The 15470-nt window shown below is 30.0% G+C and overlaps 1 protein-coding gene across 1 annotated transcript in view; it reads right to left on the bottom strand.

Annotated features, from left to right (window-relative positions):
* The window catches only part of LOC111379018 (galactinol synthase 2-like), a 16359-nt gene extending 2994 nt beyond the window's left edge, over positions 1–13365 (bottom strand). The window contains exons 1-3 of the mRNA XM_023002330.1: positions 13054–13365; positions 12573–12860; positions 3106–3355 (exon numbers count right to left, since the gene is read on the bottom strand). Coding sequence (XP_022858098.1) covers positions 3106–3355; positions 12573–12860; positions 13054–13365 — 850 coding nt within the window. The remainder of the gene's footprint in view (positions 1–3105; positions 3356–12572; positions 12861–13053) is intronic.
* Between the last annotated feature and the right edge of the window lie 2105 nt (positions 13366–15470).

Raw genomic sequence — 15470 nt, 5'->3', positions numbered from 1 at the left:
AAAAAAAAAAAAAAAAATCCCACCCCCCCCCCCCCCTCTATTTTTCAGTCTAACTCTTCGTTTTCTTTCTCCTTTTTTTGTCATTTCTTTTGTTTATTAGTCTAACTCTTCGTTTTCTTTCTCCTTTTTTTGTCATTTCTTTTGTTTATTAGATGACCTTTCAAAATTTTCTTTTATCTTCTATGGTGGTTTAGTTATCCTCAATTCTTCATTTAACCCTCTACAATTCTCTAGCTTCCGTTTACCGTCTTTGGCAGTAACAATGAAATATATGCGTATTTTTTTGCTATAATTTTTATGCCCCTTGTATTTTTTATTTTTTGGTATTTTTTCAATTTTATTATGAATTTTTAAAATTTATCTGGTTTTCCAATTGTTACATCTCGTTTTTGTTATAATGATGCTTTGACTTCTCTCACTATTTTCGAGCGTCCTAGACTAGTATATCGTTTACAAATATTTCTTTATATTTTCTTTATTTGAAAATAGTTTTTGGATGATAACTCGATGTTTTATCTTCTTTGATGAAACTAATTACCTATAAGCATGAAAGGCTAATTGTTTGTATAAAAAAAAGGAATAGATATGTAGACTTGTGATATTTGATTATTTGAAAGTTTTAATTTATTATTTTTAATATTTTGTAGAGTTTTATCAATAATTTATAGGGGCCCATTTTTTAGAGTTAATTGTCCAATGATCATTTAACTTATGTTTTTGTTTTCGACTGTTTATTGAAATTTATAGTGTCGAGTTTTGATAACTAAACTTATCCAAATATTAGACATTATTCACAATCATAACATCAATTTCAAACATCAACGGAATTGCTGACGTGATTAATGGAATACACACGTGGCATCTTGTTACTTTGTTACCAAATTGCTCGTAAGAAATCATCTTTCATTGCTCACTAAAATTTGGAAAACATATTCGATTGCTCACCATACTTTCACAAATTTATTTGATTGCTCATTGAATTTTGAGGTTGTCAAATTTTAGTTATTAAAGTTATAAGCCTTATAAATTTTGGTTATAGGCATAAGATCTTTCCTCAATTTTATTATTTGATATTTATTTTTGTAGAATTCTAAGCTATTTTCATTATTTGCAAAATTCAATTTTTTTGTGTTTCGTGGTTAAAATTAAATTTAACTATTGTGTAATTATATAATTATTCATTGTAGGGTCGACACCTCGGACTTGTTACTTGTACGCGACACGTTGCTTGTAGTACATATTTTTTAACGAATAATAGGCCGACATCATTTGTATAAGCTCAGTGACCGAAATTCGACAACCTCAAATTCAATGAGCAATCGAAAACATTTTCAAAGTATAATGAGTAATTGAAGACGTTTTCCAATGTTTTGTGAGCAATGAAAGTCACTTTTGTTACGGCAAATTGGTAGCGGCGAAATGGGACGCTACCTATGCATAGGGGCGGAGCCTTTCACAGTCCAGTGCAAGCAAATCCGCACTAGACTTTTGGCCCATGCCCATACTCAATCTAATTCTTCTTTTTGTTTTTGTTGAAATATCGGGTATCTCATTTATTTATAGCCCAATCCATATATTAATTTACCTCAACCCAAAATGAAAAAGTTGAAACCCAAGAGAAAATTATAATCCATTTTCTTTTGAAGAAAATATTTTCAAAGTTCTTTTCTTTCCTTAAATCCACAATCCATTGGACCCTCAAATTTGCAGCAAAAACTTTCTTGATTGAATATTGGTAATATTGTGATGGATTCTTAAAATCTTGATTATTGTCAATTATTTAAACAATTAGTGTTGATTTTCTGGTGTTCTACCAATTTGTAAAAACTAGTAGTTATTTTTTTTATCAATTACTATTTAATTGTCACATATGGTTCATTTTTGCATGAAGTGCCAATGTAGAGATTCTTTAAAAGAAAGTCGTTTGTAGAAAATGTTGATGATGAAATATCGAATAAAAGAGATTTTCATGTTACACAACTTGCTACTAATCCTAAAATAAGGAAAAAGATAATCATTTTATTAGTGTTGTCGCTATGTCATTTTTAACGTTGTCGTAATATCATTAAATCCATGATCGAAAAGTTTGACCTTAAAATTTTGCCCGCACTTGGACAAAATTCTTGGCTCCGCCTCTATCTATGCATTCCGTTAGCCATGTTACCAATTCCGTTAGAAGTTTAAAACAAATGTCATGTCAATGAATAATGTCCAACATTTAAATAAATTTAGTGGCCAAAACTCAATATATTAGAATTTAGTGAGCAATCGAAAACAAAAATTTAAGTTTAGTTATTATTGGGCAATTAACACCATCAACTTAGCCTCTAAAATTTCAAGGCCGACTATTCAGAAAGCAACTTTTTGGGCTCATTGGTTTAACATTTCTACTTTTGTTAGTTAGTTAGTCTAAGCTCAAACCTGTCCCTAAGCCCAATTAATTTTGTAAAGGCAAAAAAATTAAGAAAATTCATTTTTTTCTAATGAATATTTTTTTAGGGTATCAGTTCATTATAATTTTTTTTTGTCCCCTCGGCTCCGCCCTTGTATAAAAATAATATGTTGACCATTCTCTCTCGACTCTGGACGTCTATCTACTTCGAAGTTACATCTTAACATTGTCAAAGAAGAAGCTTAGGCTAGTTGGTTCGAATTGTTGGATTTTTCTATCATTTATCTGCACTTTTACATATTCTATCTAGTTCAATAACAATATGTTGCACACGAAAACAAAATTAGATAACTGCAGTCTTAATGCTTGTATCTCATAGAGAAGCTTTTATGTAAACTTCAATCTACTCTCAATATACCATAGTCTTCGTCTAGAATCACAGATACAATCTTCCACTCAAGCAGCCTCCCAGAAGCAGTCGAGCATAATTAGATTGATATACTCCAAAGTAGAATTAATTACCAACAAAATACATGAGAAATTACACACCATTCAACTTCTTTGCAAAACATGGATAACCATAGCTCTTATTCAACACAAAAACAACATCTTTCCTAAGCAGCAGATGTAGCAGTTGCGTCCTAAAAACTACTATTTCCAAACTTGTTATCTTTAGCTTTACCATTACCAGAAGGAACATTGAGACTATTTTTTCTTGTAATCCAATGTTTTGTCATTGTAAATATCCCACCATTTATCTACTAGCATCTTAATTTCTTCTCTGTCCATGTTATCTTCTTTGCCAGTGTACCTCCATGGCTTTGAGCCTTTTGCACAAAAGTGAACTACTTTTGCCATTTCGAGCTCGACTTCCTCTGGATGGCACCACAACATCGCTACCAACGTGTTGTAAATGGGAGAAATCGGCGTGCAAATGTCTCGAAAATACATGTTCAGAAAGTCCTACAAATGAAACGGTTTGGATCCATTTAAGTCAAGAAATCAGAACACTTGAATGAATGATGTATGTAGTATTTTTGAAATAGATGAAAAGAAAACATAAGCTATCTAAGCAATCTTATACAGCATATTCAGAGTATACTTTGTGCTGGATATGCCGTCATTGGTCCACACTACTAGACACTATTGACTAGTAGAAGAATTGAATTTGGTCTTTCTTTAATCCTATCTAGTACTATCTTGTCCAACATAAAATATATATCATATATTTGGGGTAATTACATGATAATATTGCGTGAAGTAACAAGCGTTTCCTTCTTTTGTTCTATAAGTTATAGTGTTGTCTGCATAATTAACATGCCATAAGCACATGATTAGTACTTGATGTTGTAATTGTTGTTCAAAATAATATTGATTAATAATTGGGCCACTTAAATGGGCCTAAGATATGATGGAATTGAAATGAAAAAATTTGGTTGATACGCACGTACTGTCTGCACACACTGAAGCAAAAAATGCTTCTACCGTGCTCACACATGGCTTATTACCATGCATACGCATGGGGATAAAAACTAGTTATTAAGATTGATTTTCTTGTTTATTTTTTTGGCAGCTTTTCATTTAAAATCTTAGCTTTTCATGAATCATCAGAGCCTTTTCATAGTGTGTTGATGAAAAATTATATATAGAAGATAGTTTTCCATTCCTAAACACAATCAATACTTTAAAAATAAACAATTCATTCCAAAATCAAGAGATTTCTTCAATTCTTAAAAAATATTCAAACCTCCTTTGTGTTCATTTAGTACTGGAAGTAGTACACCAATGCTTAAGTGTTTTCTTCTTCAAAGCTTGATTCAATCCTATAAACTATTTGTCGTAAGTCCCTTTAAGCATCAAATTGATCCTAGAGGGGACAAATATCGTTTGAAGACAACGACTATGTATTTGATCCTTTTTACCATATTTTGGTGTTCTTGCTTCATCTTCTTCTTTTTTTTTTTTTTGTCTCTCTCTCTCTCTCTCTCTCTCTCCATTGTCTTTGAATTACATTCCAACAGTCTCAAATTATAATTTCTGTGGAAAACTAGACAACCATAACCTACAATCAAACTCACGAATCTAGATCTTGTTTGGTTGGATCGATTTGATGGAACAAATTTCACTCGGTGGCAAAACAAGTTGAAGTTTCTTTTCACGAAGTTGAAGATTTTGTACATATTAATTTTCTTTTGGTCTACTTTCAGAACCATCAGATAAAAATACCAATGCCATAATAGCAAAAAGACGAAAGCGTCAAAAGAATGAATTGATTTGTTGTGGTCATATACTTAATGCACTATCTGTTAGGTTGTATGATCTTTACACCAACAAATCTCCGGCAAAAGAAATTTGAAATGCTTTAGAGAACAAATACAAAACTGAAGAAGAACGTATAGGATATTCTTGATATTAAGGTATTTCGATTTTAAGTTTCTTGAGAATATTCTCCTTATTCCCCAACTATACGAATTACAAGTTCTTGTCAACAAATTAAAGGTGATCGAGGTTGAACTTTTGGATTCCTTCAAAGTGAAAGTAATCATTGCTTAACTCCTTGAGACTTGGAAATGATATTGAAAGACAATTCTTCATAGCTTCAAAAATTATTTTTTAGAACAAATTTAGAAACATCTTCGAATTGAGGAATAATCAAGGATAATTGATAAGAGTGAAAATTCTTATGAGGGTACTTCAAAGGCCAAAGGCCAATGTCGTGAAAAAAAAAATCGAACCCTTCAACAAACAAAACAAGAGGAAATCTTCTAATAAGGACTATAAAAAGTCTAAGAATCCCAAGGGAGATCGTTTTGTTCGCGAAAAACATTGATCTTTTGCAAAGGAAAGTCGACATCGAAAACAATATAAGAAAAAAGGAAAAGTGAAATCCATTGATGAAGATAATATTGTGGCTATCATGAACAAAATCATTGCTATCAAGGGCAAAGTTCCCAGTTTATGTATCAAATGATAAGTCACTCTTCATGATTTATCATGAATCAAATAGAGAACAAATGAATAACGAATGTCACTCCAAAGTGATTAGGAAATGAAATGTGGACGTCATCTTCACTTCTAGAGAAACCATTACTCTAACAAATGTATACGTTCCAGAAATGAATAGGAACTTAATTAGTAGAGATCACTTAAAAAATTGGGCATTAAAAGTGTTTATGACTCCAAAAAAGTTGTACTATCCCTAAATGAAAATTTGTTGAATAATGCTATTCTAATGAAGGAATAATCAAATTGAATATTGCTGACAATAATAACAATAACAAAACAACAAAAATAATAATTGTAATATCTTGAATGAGATATTTGTCGAAAAATGCTATTCTAGTGAAGAAATGATTAAATTGGGTACTATTTACAATAACAACAACAACAACAACAACAACAACAATAATAATAAAGTTGATTTTTCTTACTTGACTTACTCTTTTACATTGTGGCATGCTATATTAGGTCATATAAGTGTTATTACATTGAAAAGAATTTTAAAATATGATATGCTTTTATATAATGCGAATAATGCTAATGAATATAGAATGTGTAGAATCTAAAATGGTAAAGAAGCCTTATCAAATTACAAATAGGACTCCACATTTTAGAACTTATTTATTCGGGCATATATGAACTAAATGACATGTTAACTAGAGGAGAAAATAGATATTTTATTACATTTATAGATGACCACTCTAGATATCTTATGTTTATTTAATGAAACATAAACATGAAGTCTCTGATATGTTTAAAACTTATAAAAATAAAGTTGAAAATTATTTAAACAAGAAAATAAAAATACTTAGAAGTGATAGAGGAGAAGAATACTTTTTTAGTGATTTTAACTCATTCATGTCAACAAAAAATGGTATATCACTATTTAACACCTTGGACATTTGAACAAAATGGTTTGACTAAAAGGAAAAATAGAACATTAGTTGAAATGATAAATATCATATTACTTATGATAAGTTGTCATTTAACTTGTGGGATGAAACTTTATTGAGTGCATATAGAATATTAAATAGGATTTCTTCAAAATTCATAAAGCTTAGAAACCTTTATGAATTTTGAAAATGAAGAAAATGAAACATTGAATATTTCAAAGTGTTGTAAGAATTTGAACCCTAAAAGGACCAAGTTTGGTCCAAGAAGCATCAAATGTGCTTTTGTTAGTTATGTTAGTGATATCAAATCATATAAATTATTAAATTTGGAGACCAATGTGATAACGGAATCAAATGATTCGGAAATTTTTGAGAATTCACTATCTTTGGATAATGACTTAAAGAAAACTCATAATGAGATTTCTAGCTCTAGTACAACACAAGATGAAACATCTTCTCAAGATGCTGATAAATATAATGAGCCTCGAAGAAGTAAAAGAACTCGTATTGAAAAAACATTAGGACCAAATGAAATTGATTCTCAACTTATTTTATTTTACTTAGTAGAGGTAAATGAGAAGAATATTATTAGAACAATACATTTTGTTCCATAAGTGAAAATTGATCCTAAAACCTATTAAAAAGCTATGACTTTTTGTAATAATATCTTTTGGAAAGATGCAACTAAATGAGTAATTAGGAGAAAATATTATATAGATGGTTCTCTTAATTCCTTTAAAGCTAGATTCATAGTTAAAAATTATCGACAAAAGGAATGAATATATTATTTTTATATATATGCAACGGTAGCTAGAATAACATCAAGTAAGATATTATTCGCATTATCATCCATATATGACTTGCATGTTCGTAAAATGGATGTTGATACAACATTTTTAAATAGGGATCTCGATGAATAGGTTTATATAGAGCAATGGAAAGGGTTTTGTTTTATCCGAAAGTGAATATAAAATATGCAAGTTAGCAAAATCGTTATATAGTCCAAAACAAGCACCAAAGAATTGCCTGAGAAATTTGATTAGCAATAGTTTCTTTTGGTTTCGTGCATAATAGTGTAGATAAATATTTTTATTTCAAAGTATGTGATAAATATGTAGCATTTATTTGTTTATATGTCAATAACATGTTGATTATAAGTAATCATATGAACAAGATAAAAGAAATAAAGAGATTTCTATATTTCACATTCAAAATAAAGGATTTTAACAAGTAGATACCATATTGGTTATCAAAAATAAAAAACTAGAGGGGACTATTATTTAAATCAATCACATTATATAGAAAATGTAATAAATAAGTTCAGCACTTGAATATAAAAGAGTTTAGTATCCCTCTTGATCCAAGTTCTAAGGTTATAAAGAATGATGAAAAAGCTATTGTTCAACTTGAGTGTACAAATGCTATAGGTAGTCTTATGTATACAATTCAATCCACAAGATCATACACAACATTTATAATTAGTACTAGTCTTTGATATGTGCATTACACGAGTTTTGTATTTTTATTAGTGTCAAAATTGTAGATTTTTTTATTTATAAGTAACTTCTTACATTTTACAAATATTTTTTGTTTGTATTTTTATTTATTAATAATTTCTTACATAAAAGTGATTGTTGGAAATAAATAGTGATAGCAAAAAATATCAACAAATAAAAATATTACTAATAAACAAATTCAAAGAAAAAAATTAATCTCGATGCTTGGAAATCTCAATCCTCCATAATACGGAGGCTTGATCTCTCCATAACAAGAGACTTGATCTCTCCAGATCAAGCCTCCGTGTCACGGAGGATTTTCCTCCGTGATACCGAGGCTTGATCTCATGGAGAGATCAAGTTTCCATAATAAATATGAAGAGATTCATTTGATATTTTTTTTATTTAAATGATATTTTATAGATCATTTATTTAACATATAAGTTAATATTTAATTTTAAAAATTAAATATATTTAAATATTTACTCCAAATTTTTAAGTTAATATATTGTTAAGTTACAAGTAATTTTTACAATTATAAGGTTTTTTTTTTTACTTTTAAATAACTTTAAGCGAATTTTTTTTTACATATAGTTATGGAATTCATACTTTTGCTCTTGAATTAACCCCCTCAATAAATTATTAGTTAAACGGTTCGTAAATATTTTGATTGATATTATTTTTTGATCATCCAAATGGTTACTATATACCTTTTACGTACATATATAAAAATAATATTTTTATTTATTAACAAATGAATATATTTATTTTTCGAGAAATGAGTTTTTAATATCATTTCATTTTTATCATGAAATGATTCTAATCTTAATAAGTTAGATTGTGCTTCAAAATTATATAATCTATCAAATATAATTTTTAAAATTACTTTTTATAAAGTAATATATTTTTATGATTTTTTTTTAGTAAAGTGAAATACAGTAACACAAAAAAATAAAAAATAATTAAATTTTATTAATTTTATAATATAATAGGTTATGGAGGCTCATACTTGAGCCTTCATAATTTTGGAAGCATCAGCATGAGCCTCCATAATGCTCCATAACAATTATGGAGGCTCAAGACATGAGCCACCGTTACATGGAGGCTCATGCTTGAACCTCCATAACATGAGCCTCTGTTACACGGAGGTTCATGTTTGAGCCTCCATTATTACTTTATCAAAAAAAAAATCATAAAAATATATTACTTTATAAAAATTAATTTTAAAAATTATATTCGATAAATTATGTAATTTTGAAGCACAATCTAACATATTAAGATTAGAATCATTTCATGATAAAAATGAAAAGATAATAAAAACTCATTTCTCGAAAATAAATATATTCATTTGTTAACATGTTTGATCTTCATTTTTTAAAATTTATTTTTTTTTTCAAATATATTTTCAATCATATATTTATGGAATTCATACTTTTGCTCTTAAATTAACCCCCTCAATAAATTATTATTTAAACGGTTTGTAAACATTTTAATTGATGTTATTTTTTGGTCAACCAAATGGTTACTATATATCTTTTACGCACATATATAAAAATAATATTTTTATTTAAACTTACTTATGTGCTCAAAAATAAACTTTCTAAAGATACATGGTTGATAGCGTGAGAAAATAGTGAAAGAGATAATGTAGAGAAATAGAGAGGCATGACTGTAGCGTGTAAAAATGGAGAAAGAGTAACCTCCATTATTTTATATATTTTTATTTTAAGAATATTAAAAAAATTAAGTTGATTAAATAAAATTAAATTATTGTACTGAGAGTCAATGATAGAAAAAGAAAATAAAAAAATACACGTTGGAGCCTCCGTAATTACGAAGGCTCCAGAATTCTAGAGGCTCAAGCATGAGCCTCCGTAATGAGGCCTCCAAAATTACGGAGGTCTCAACATGAGTCTCCGTTTAATGGAGGCATTACAGAGGTTCATGCTTGAACCTCCATAACATTACTTTATTAAAAAAAAATCATAAAAACATATTACTTTACAAAAATTAATTTTAAAAATTATATTTGATAGATTATGTAATTTTGAAATACAATCTATCTTATTAAGATTAGAATCATTTCACGATAAAAATAAAATGGTAATAAAAACTTATTTTTCAAAAAATAAATATATTCATTTGTTAACATGTTTGGTCTTCATTTTTTAAAATTTATTTTTCTTCAAACATATTTTCCACCATATATTTATGGAATTCACACTTTCGCTCTTGAATTAGTGTGGAGAAATAGAGAGGCATGACTGTAGCATGTAAAAATGGAGAAAGAGTAAAGAGGACTCTATGACATAATCCTCCACGCCGCGTAAATTGAGGAAAAGCAACAAAGTCATTGTATCAAACACGTAAGATAAACGACGTCGTTGCTTTCTCTGAATAAAAAAAAAAGCTACAGTGAGACAAATGGAAGAACCTATTGTTCTTTCTACAGTAGTGAAACATTGTACTTTTTATATAGTAGTGAAATTTAGTAAATTTACTAATATTCTAAGCAAGGAACATTAGAAGGCCATTGGAGAGTTCTTGATTATTTAACGAAAATAAAAAACTTAGGTCTATAATATTTCAAACTCCCAATTATATTAGAAGGATTTACTGATGTTGGTTGGATATCTAGTAATGGTAAAAAAAAAATTTAATTCGAGTTGGCTGTTTACTCTTAGAAAATTTCTGTTTTTGTTTTTGTTTTTATTTTTATTTTTTTGCTTTTGCTTTTTTGGTTTTTGGTTTTTTTTTTTTTTGGTTTTTTTTTTTTTTTTTTTTTTTTTGCTTTTTCTTTTTTGGTTTTTGGTTTTTTTTTTTTTTGGTTTTTTTTTTTTGTTTTTGTTTTTGAGATCTTAGTAATAAATATGCATAAAACATTCAACAATGAAATCTAATTTTGTGGTATTAATTGAAACCAAGAAAGAAGTTGGGTGACTTAAGGATCTTCTATATAATATACTTTTGATTCCGAAGAATACATCTTATATATCTATCACATGTGATAGTCAACTCCACATTAGCAAAAGCATATAATGAAGTATACAACGAGAAGTCTCGACGTATAAGTCTAAAGCATTATTATTGAAGGAAATTAATCAATAGTTAAATAAATTTTCTAAGTATGTTAAATCAAATAGGAACGCTGGGTTAAAACTAAACCTCTTAGTAGAGATTTATTAGTATTTCCTTCGAAAGTGATGGGGGTTAAAACTCCTAAATTTAAATAATAATAATAATAATAATACGGCAACCCTACCGTCATTACTAAAACAATAATCTACAGATTCAAAGAATAACAACAAGTCATTTGATTAGTGGATAATTTCAGTATTATGATTTGTGTAAGAACCCATCCTAATTATATAATGCTGGTAATTACTTGAATGAGGGTTGAATTTTAAACTCTTAATGAAATTCAATACTAAGTACAACATTTATAAATGTAACAAAGATACTGAAAGAACTTTACCTAGATAAACTTAGAAGTAATGCCGCTTCAATAAAAAGTTGGAGTTTATCTCTTAAAAGTTCAACGAACAGGCCGCTAAGCAAGTTTGAGGAACTTGTGAATAATACTTGTGCATGTATTTTCGTCGATATCATCACAAGGAATAACTGGATCAATGTTATCATACTACCAGGATTTCCGAATATACATTATGGAAATTATATTATGGTTAAATTTAAATCAAAAAATATCTAATCTTTATGCATAAGTGTTACTATTTTGCATATGTGATCGATATAATTTTGAACAAGTGGGTTCAAAATCATATTGATGAAGAATTGGACCACTTAAATGGGTCTAACATAAGATGGAATTGAAATGAAAAAATTTGGTCGATAGGCATTTTGGCCCATCAACAGAAATTGAAGCAAAAATTGGTTATACCATACTCATGCATGTGAAACTAGCCGTTAAGGCTTATTTTTTTGGTAGCTTTTCATGAAAAATATTAAGTTTCCATGAATCACTGATACTTTTTGTGGTGTACTGATAGAAAACTATATATAGGAGTTAGTTTTCCATTCCTAAACACAATCAATAATTGAAAAACAAACAATTCATTCCACAATCAAGAGATTTCCTCAATTCTCAAAACATATTCAAACCCCATTTATGTTCATTAAGTTTTGAAAATAAAACACTAGTGCTTAAGTATTTTCTTCTTTAAAGCTTGATTCAATCCTTCAAATTATTTTTCTGTGAGTTCCTTTAAGCACCAAATTAATACTAGATGGAACAAATATCGTTTGAGGACAATAATTACGTGTTCGAGCATTTTTACCATATTTTGGTGCTCTTGATTCTTTTTCTTTTGTTTTCTTTTCCATTATCTTGGATACATTTACCAACACTTGATACTAAATAGTATGACCACGATGGAATTAACTTGTTCTCCCTATCCGACTACACAAACACACTACGCACAAGATAGAACACAAATTTGAACTTATTTTTCTTTTTCTTTTTCTTTTTTATTTATTTTTATTTTTTTATGACGGGAAATCCGCAGCCGCTACCCTTTTGAGTGCGCACTCGGTTAACCCTCGGGTTGATGCAATAGCCTACAAACCACACTAAGCAAGCTCTGTGCGACAGGCTCGATCGAGAAAGTTTTGGTAGAGAGAATTGAACTCGTGACCAAAAGCCTCCACGCTCACCTACTCCACCAACTCGGTCACCCATGAAGGGCTTATTTTTCTTTTTAATCGCATCTGATATTGTTCAGTCTAAACTCTAATGTAACAAATATGCCACGCGGTATATGTTAAGTTAATTACCTGCTCAGCAAAAGGGGTAGCAGGAGTTATTTTGAGCGCCTTCAAGAGATTATGATAAGTGAAGGGATTGGGCTCAAAAACAAACATGCCAGCATTAAAATAGAATGGGGGCTTGGAACCCAACTCTTGAGGCCATTGAACCTTCTCCTTGCACTGTTTACCATGCATCTCACATAAGCAGTCCATTACAGCATAAAAACTGCCATGTTCTAACTCAAACAGGTGGTCAATGTTGCCAAAAACTTGTACATCTGCATCCAGGTATATCATTTTCTTGTATTCTGCAAACTGCACTCCAAATCAAAAAACTTTTTGTACATCATATAGACTCCCATCATGCAATAAAATTGCATGTTTGGTACATCGAGTTGGATGAATTTGAAGATGTAAACGTATGGTCCAATTGTTCTTACCAAACATGCAAATATACGTGGTTAAAAAATCAAAATACAAATAAAAGAAAGAAGGCATAAAAGCTAACATTCCAGAGGCTAAGTTTGGAGTAGTTGACAGCATAATACGCCCAAGCAAACTGAGAGTCAGTCTCTTTCTCAGGGGGATAAACAGTCTCAATCTCACGGACCAAACAACCTTGTTCCACCAGCATGCGGCGGTGCTCCTCCGGCACATCGTGCAGAACCGCTACCACAATTGGGTAAGCAGCCTTCACTTTCCTCAAACCCTTAGCCAACCCCACCACTCCTTTCACATAATCGCCATCCCCAGCCAAGAACGTAACATAGGCATGACTCGGATGGGATTCTTGCTTGGATTTTATTGGAAAATTGTTCATTATTGGATTTCGAAAGATTTGGGTTGTTCGGCAAAATGTTTTTTCGAAAACAGATTTGATCTTAAAGAATTAATGTAAGTTGACAGTTGAGGGACCCTGATTCGTTTGGTTGTGTATATACGATTGACAAGTGTAATACCCTCGCTTATGACTCAAAAGACACCGAACAAAAAAATACCCTATAGTCCAATTGGTTTAAGCATGGAATTATCCTTTTACTATAGCATTTCAAGATTATTTTGTTGGGACATAGGTTTCGTCCCCTAAATAGTTAGAAAGGATACAAGTTCAATCAAAGTTTAACTCTGTCACTGGGTTAGAAATTCTCAGATTTTTTGGGTATATGTCAAAATTTGTCTTGTGCATACAAGCAGACAGAGTATGTATAGGTCTGCTTAACAAAGGATTCAAGTAATAAAAAGGATAGTTTTGAAATGAAATTCATGTTTCCATAGGTTTTTTTTTATGCTTTTTCTCTTTAATTAAAAAAAAAATTAATTGATTTAAAAATTCAAAATAATATTAAAATAAGAAAGCACTTTTTTCTACAATTTTTTTACACTTGGACCTCGCCTAGGCTAACCAAGGTCGAAACTTAGCTTTCATGCTTTATCATGCGTCGCTTTACACTTTTTAGAATACTTTTATATTCTCACATGTCCCACCGCTTAAAATGTCACCATCCACAATGCAATAAAATATTCACAATTTCAGGTTCTTGCTTTAGCTTTGGTTGTCGCTATTTATGATACTCACAATATCAAAGGGACATGGTGTCTTTATTTTTCAAGATAAAAGATTCAATAATTTTAAGGGGAATTATAAAAAATGTCACTTTTTTTGAAAATGCATAAAAAATTTGCATGTGCACTTAATTTTATTAAAAATGTCACTTTTTTGTGGAAAATGTCCAACTTACCCTTCATGTCCCCTTTTGAAAGTACTATTAATCATGATGCTCCTCATTTTTGAAATATATTTGAAGGGAAAAAATACCAAAAAGATTTATGCAAATGTTAAGTGGTAGCAACCTTACCAAATCGACTTTCATCTGCATTTGAATCATACTACACAGTGGTAGCAGCCTTACCAAACCGAAGTCGAAGTACGGGTCGGTGATTAAATTGTCGAACATAGAAATATGAAGAATAAGACTACGCATTAACAGATATTCTGACTTCATCCAACAACGTCGAACGATGATCAACTATCGCGTATCTCATATAAATTCATTGTTTCTCTTGTGACCCCAGTAATGTGTAAAGCAGTCATACATTTTAGATAAATAAATAATAATAACATCAATATGATCAAAGTTATCATGGAAGTCAATTGATGAACGCAATTTTTCATAATTGTCATCGTGCACATGGATCTCTGACCACTTCATGTGGGAAACAAAAATGATATTTCAAGGCGAAAATGAATTCATCAATCAAGCACAATGAACAAAAAATACGAAACAAACCACTGAAACTGGAATACAGAAAATGAATGAATCAATCAAGCATAAACAGCTACAAGTCAATCAACAAATTATGAGATCATAGCATTTCATACATGTTAATGCGAAACACACGTGCAATGTTAGAACCAAAGTTCAAATTGTGGAACTGAACTTAGGTAAAGGAAAGAACTGTCGTTCCCGATAGTTCATCTGTCGAAAACTTCATTTAATCTGTTGATAATTACTGATGCTAACTGTCGGGAACGACAGTCCAGTGGTAAGTGATTTAAAAGCTATGCTGTCATTTCATTCTGACATATTGTCATTTCATTTTCAACATATTGTTATTTCATTCTGACACAATATTCTGACACAATACACAGGCTTTGTACAAGGATATATAAGGTATTCAAACAATTCATAGGGTAAAAAATGTCCTAAATTGACATTTTTGATAGAAAATTTGAAAGGTGACATTTTTTATAATGCATAGCCAAATTTTGACACCCAATGAAAATTCCTCTAATTAATTTTAATTAGGCGAAAAATAAATTGTGTGGTACGTAGTAAGTTAACTATGCTAGGAAGACTCAAAAAGGTTCGATATTTAAGTAGAATTTTTTTTGGGGGGGGGGGGGGGGGTGGGGAAAAAAAAAAT

Source organism: Olea europaea, chromosome 3 (genome assembly GCF_002742605.1).
Source record: "Olea europaea var. sylvestris chromosome 3, O_europaea_v1, whole genome shotgun sequence".
NCBI classification, from domain to species: domain Eukaryota; kingdom Viridiplantae; phylum Streptophyta; class Magnoliopsida; order Lamiales; family Oleaceae; genus Olea; species Olea europaea.
Note: the sequence above shows the minus strand (reverse complement) of the source record. Positions and strands in the feature narration are given on the sequence as shown.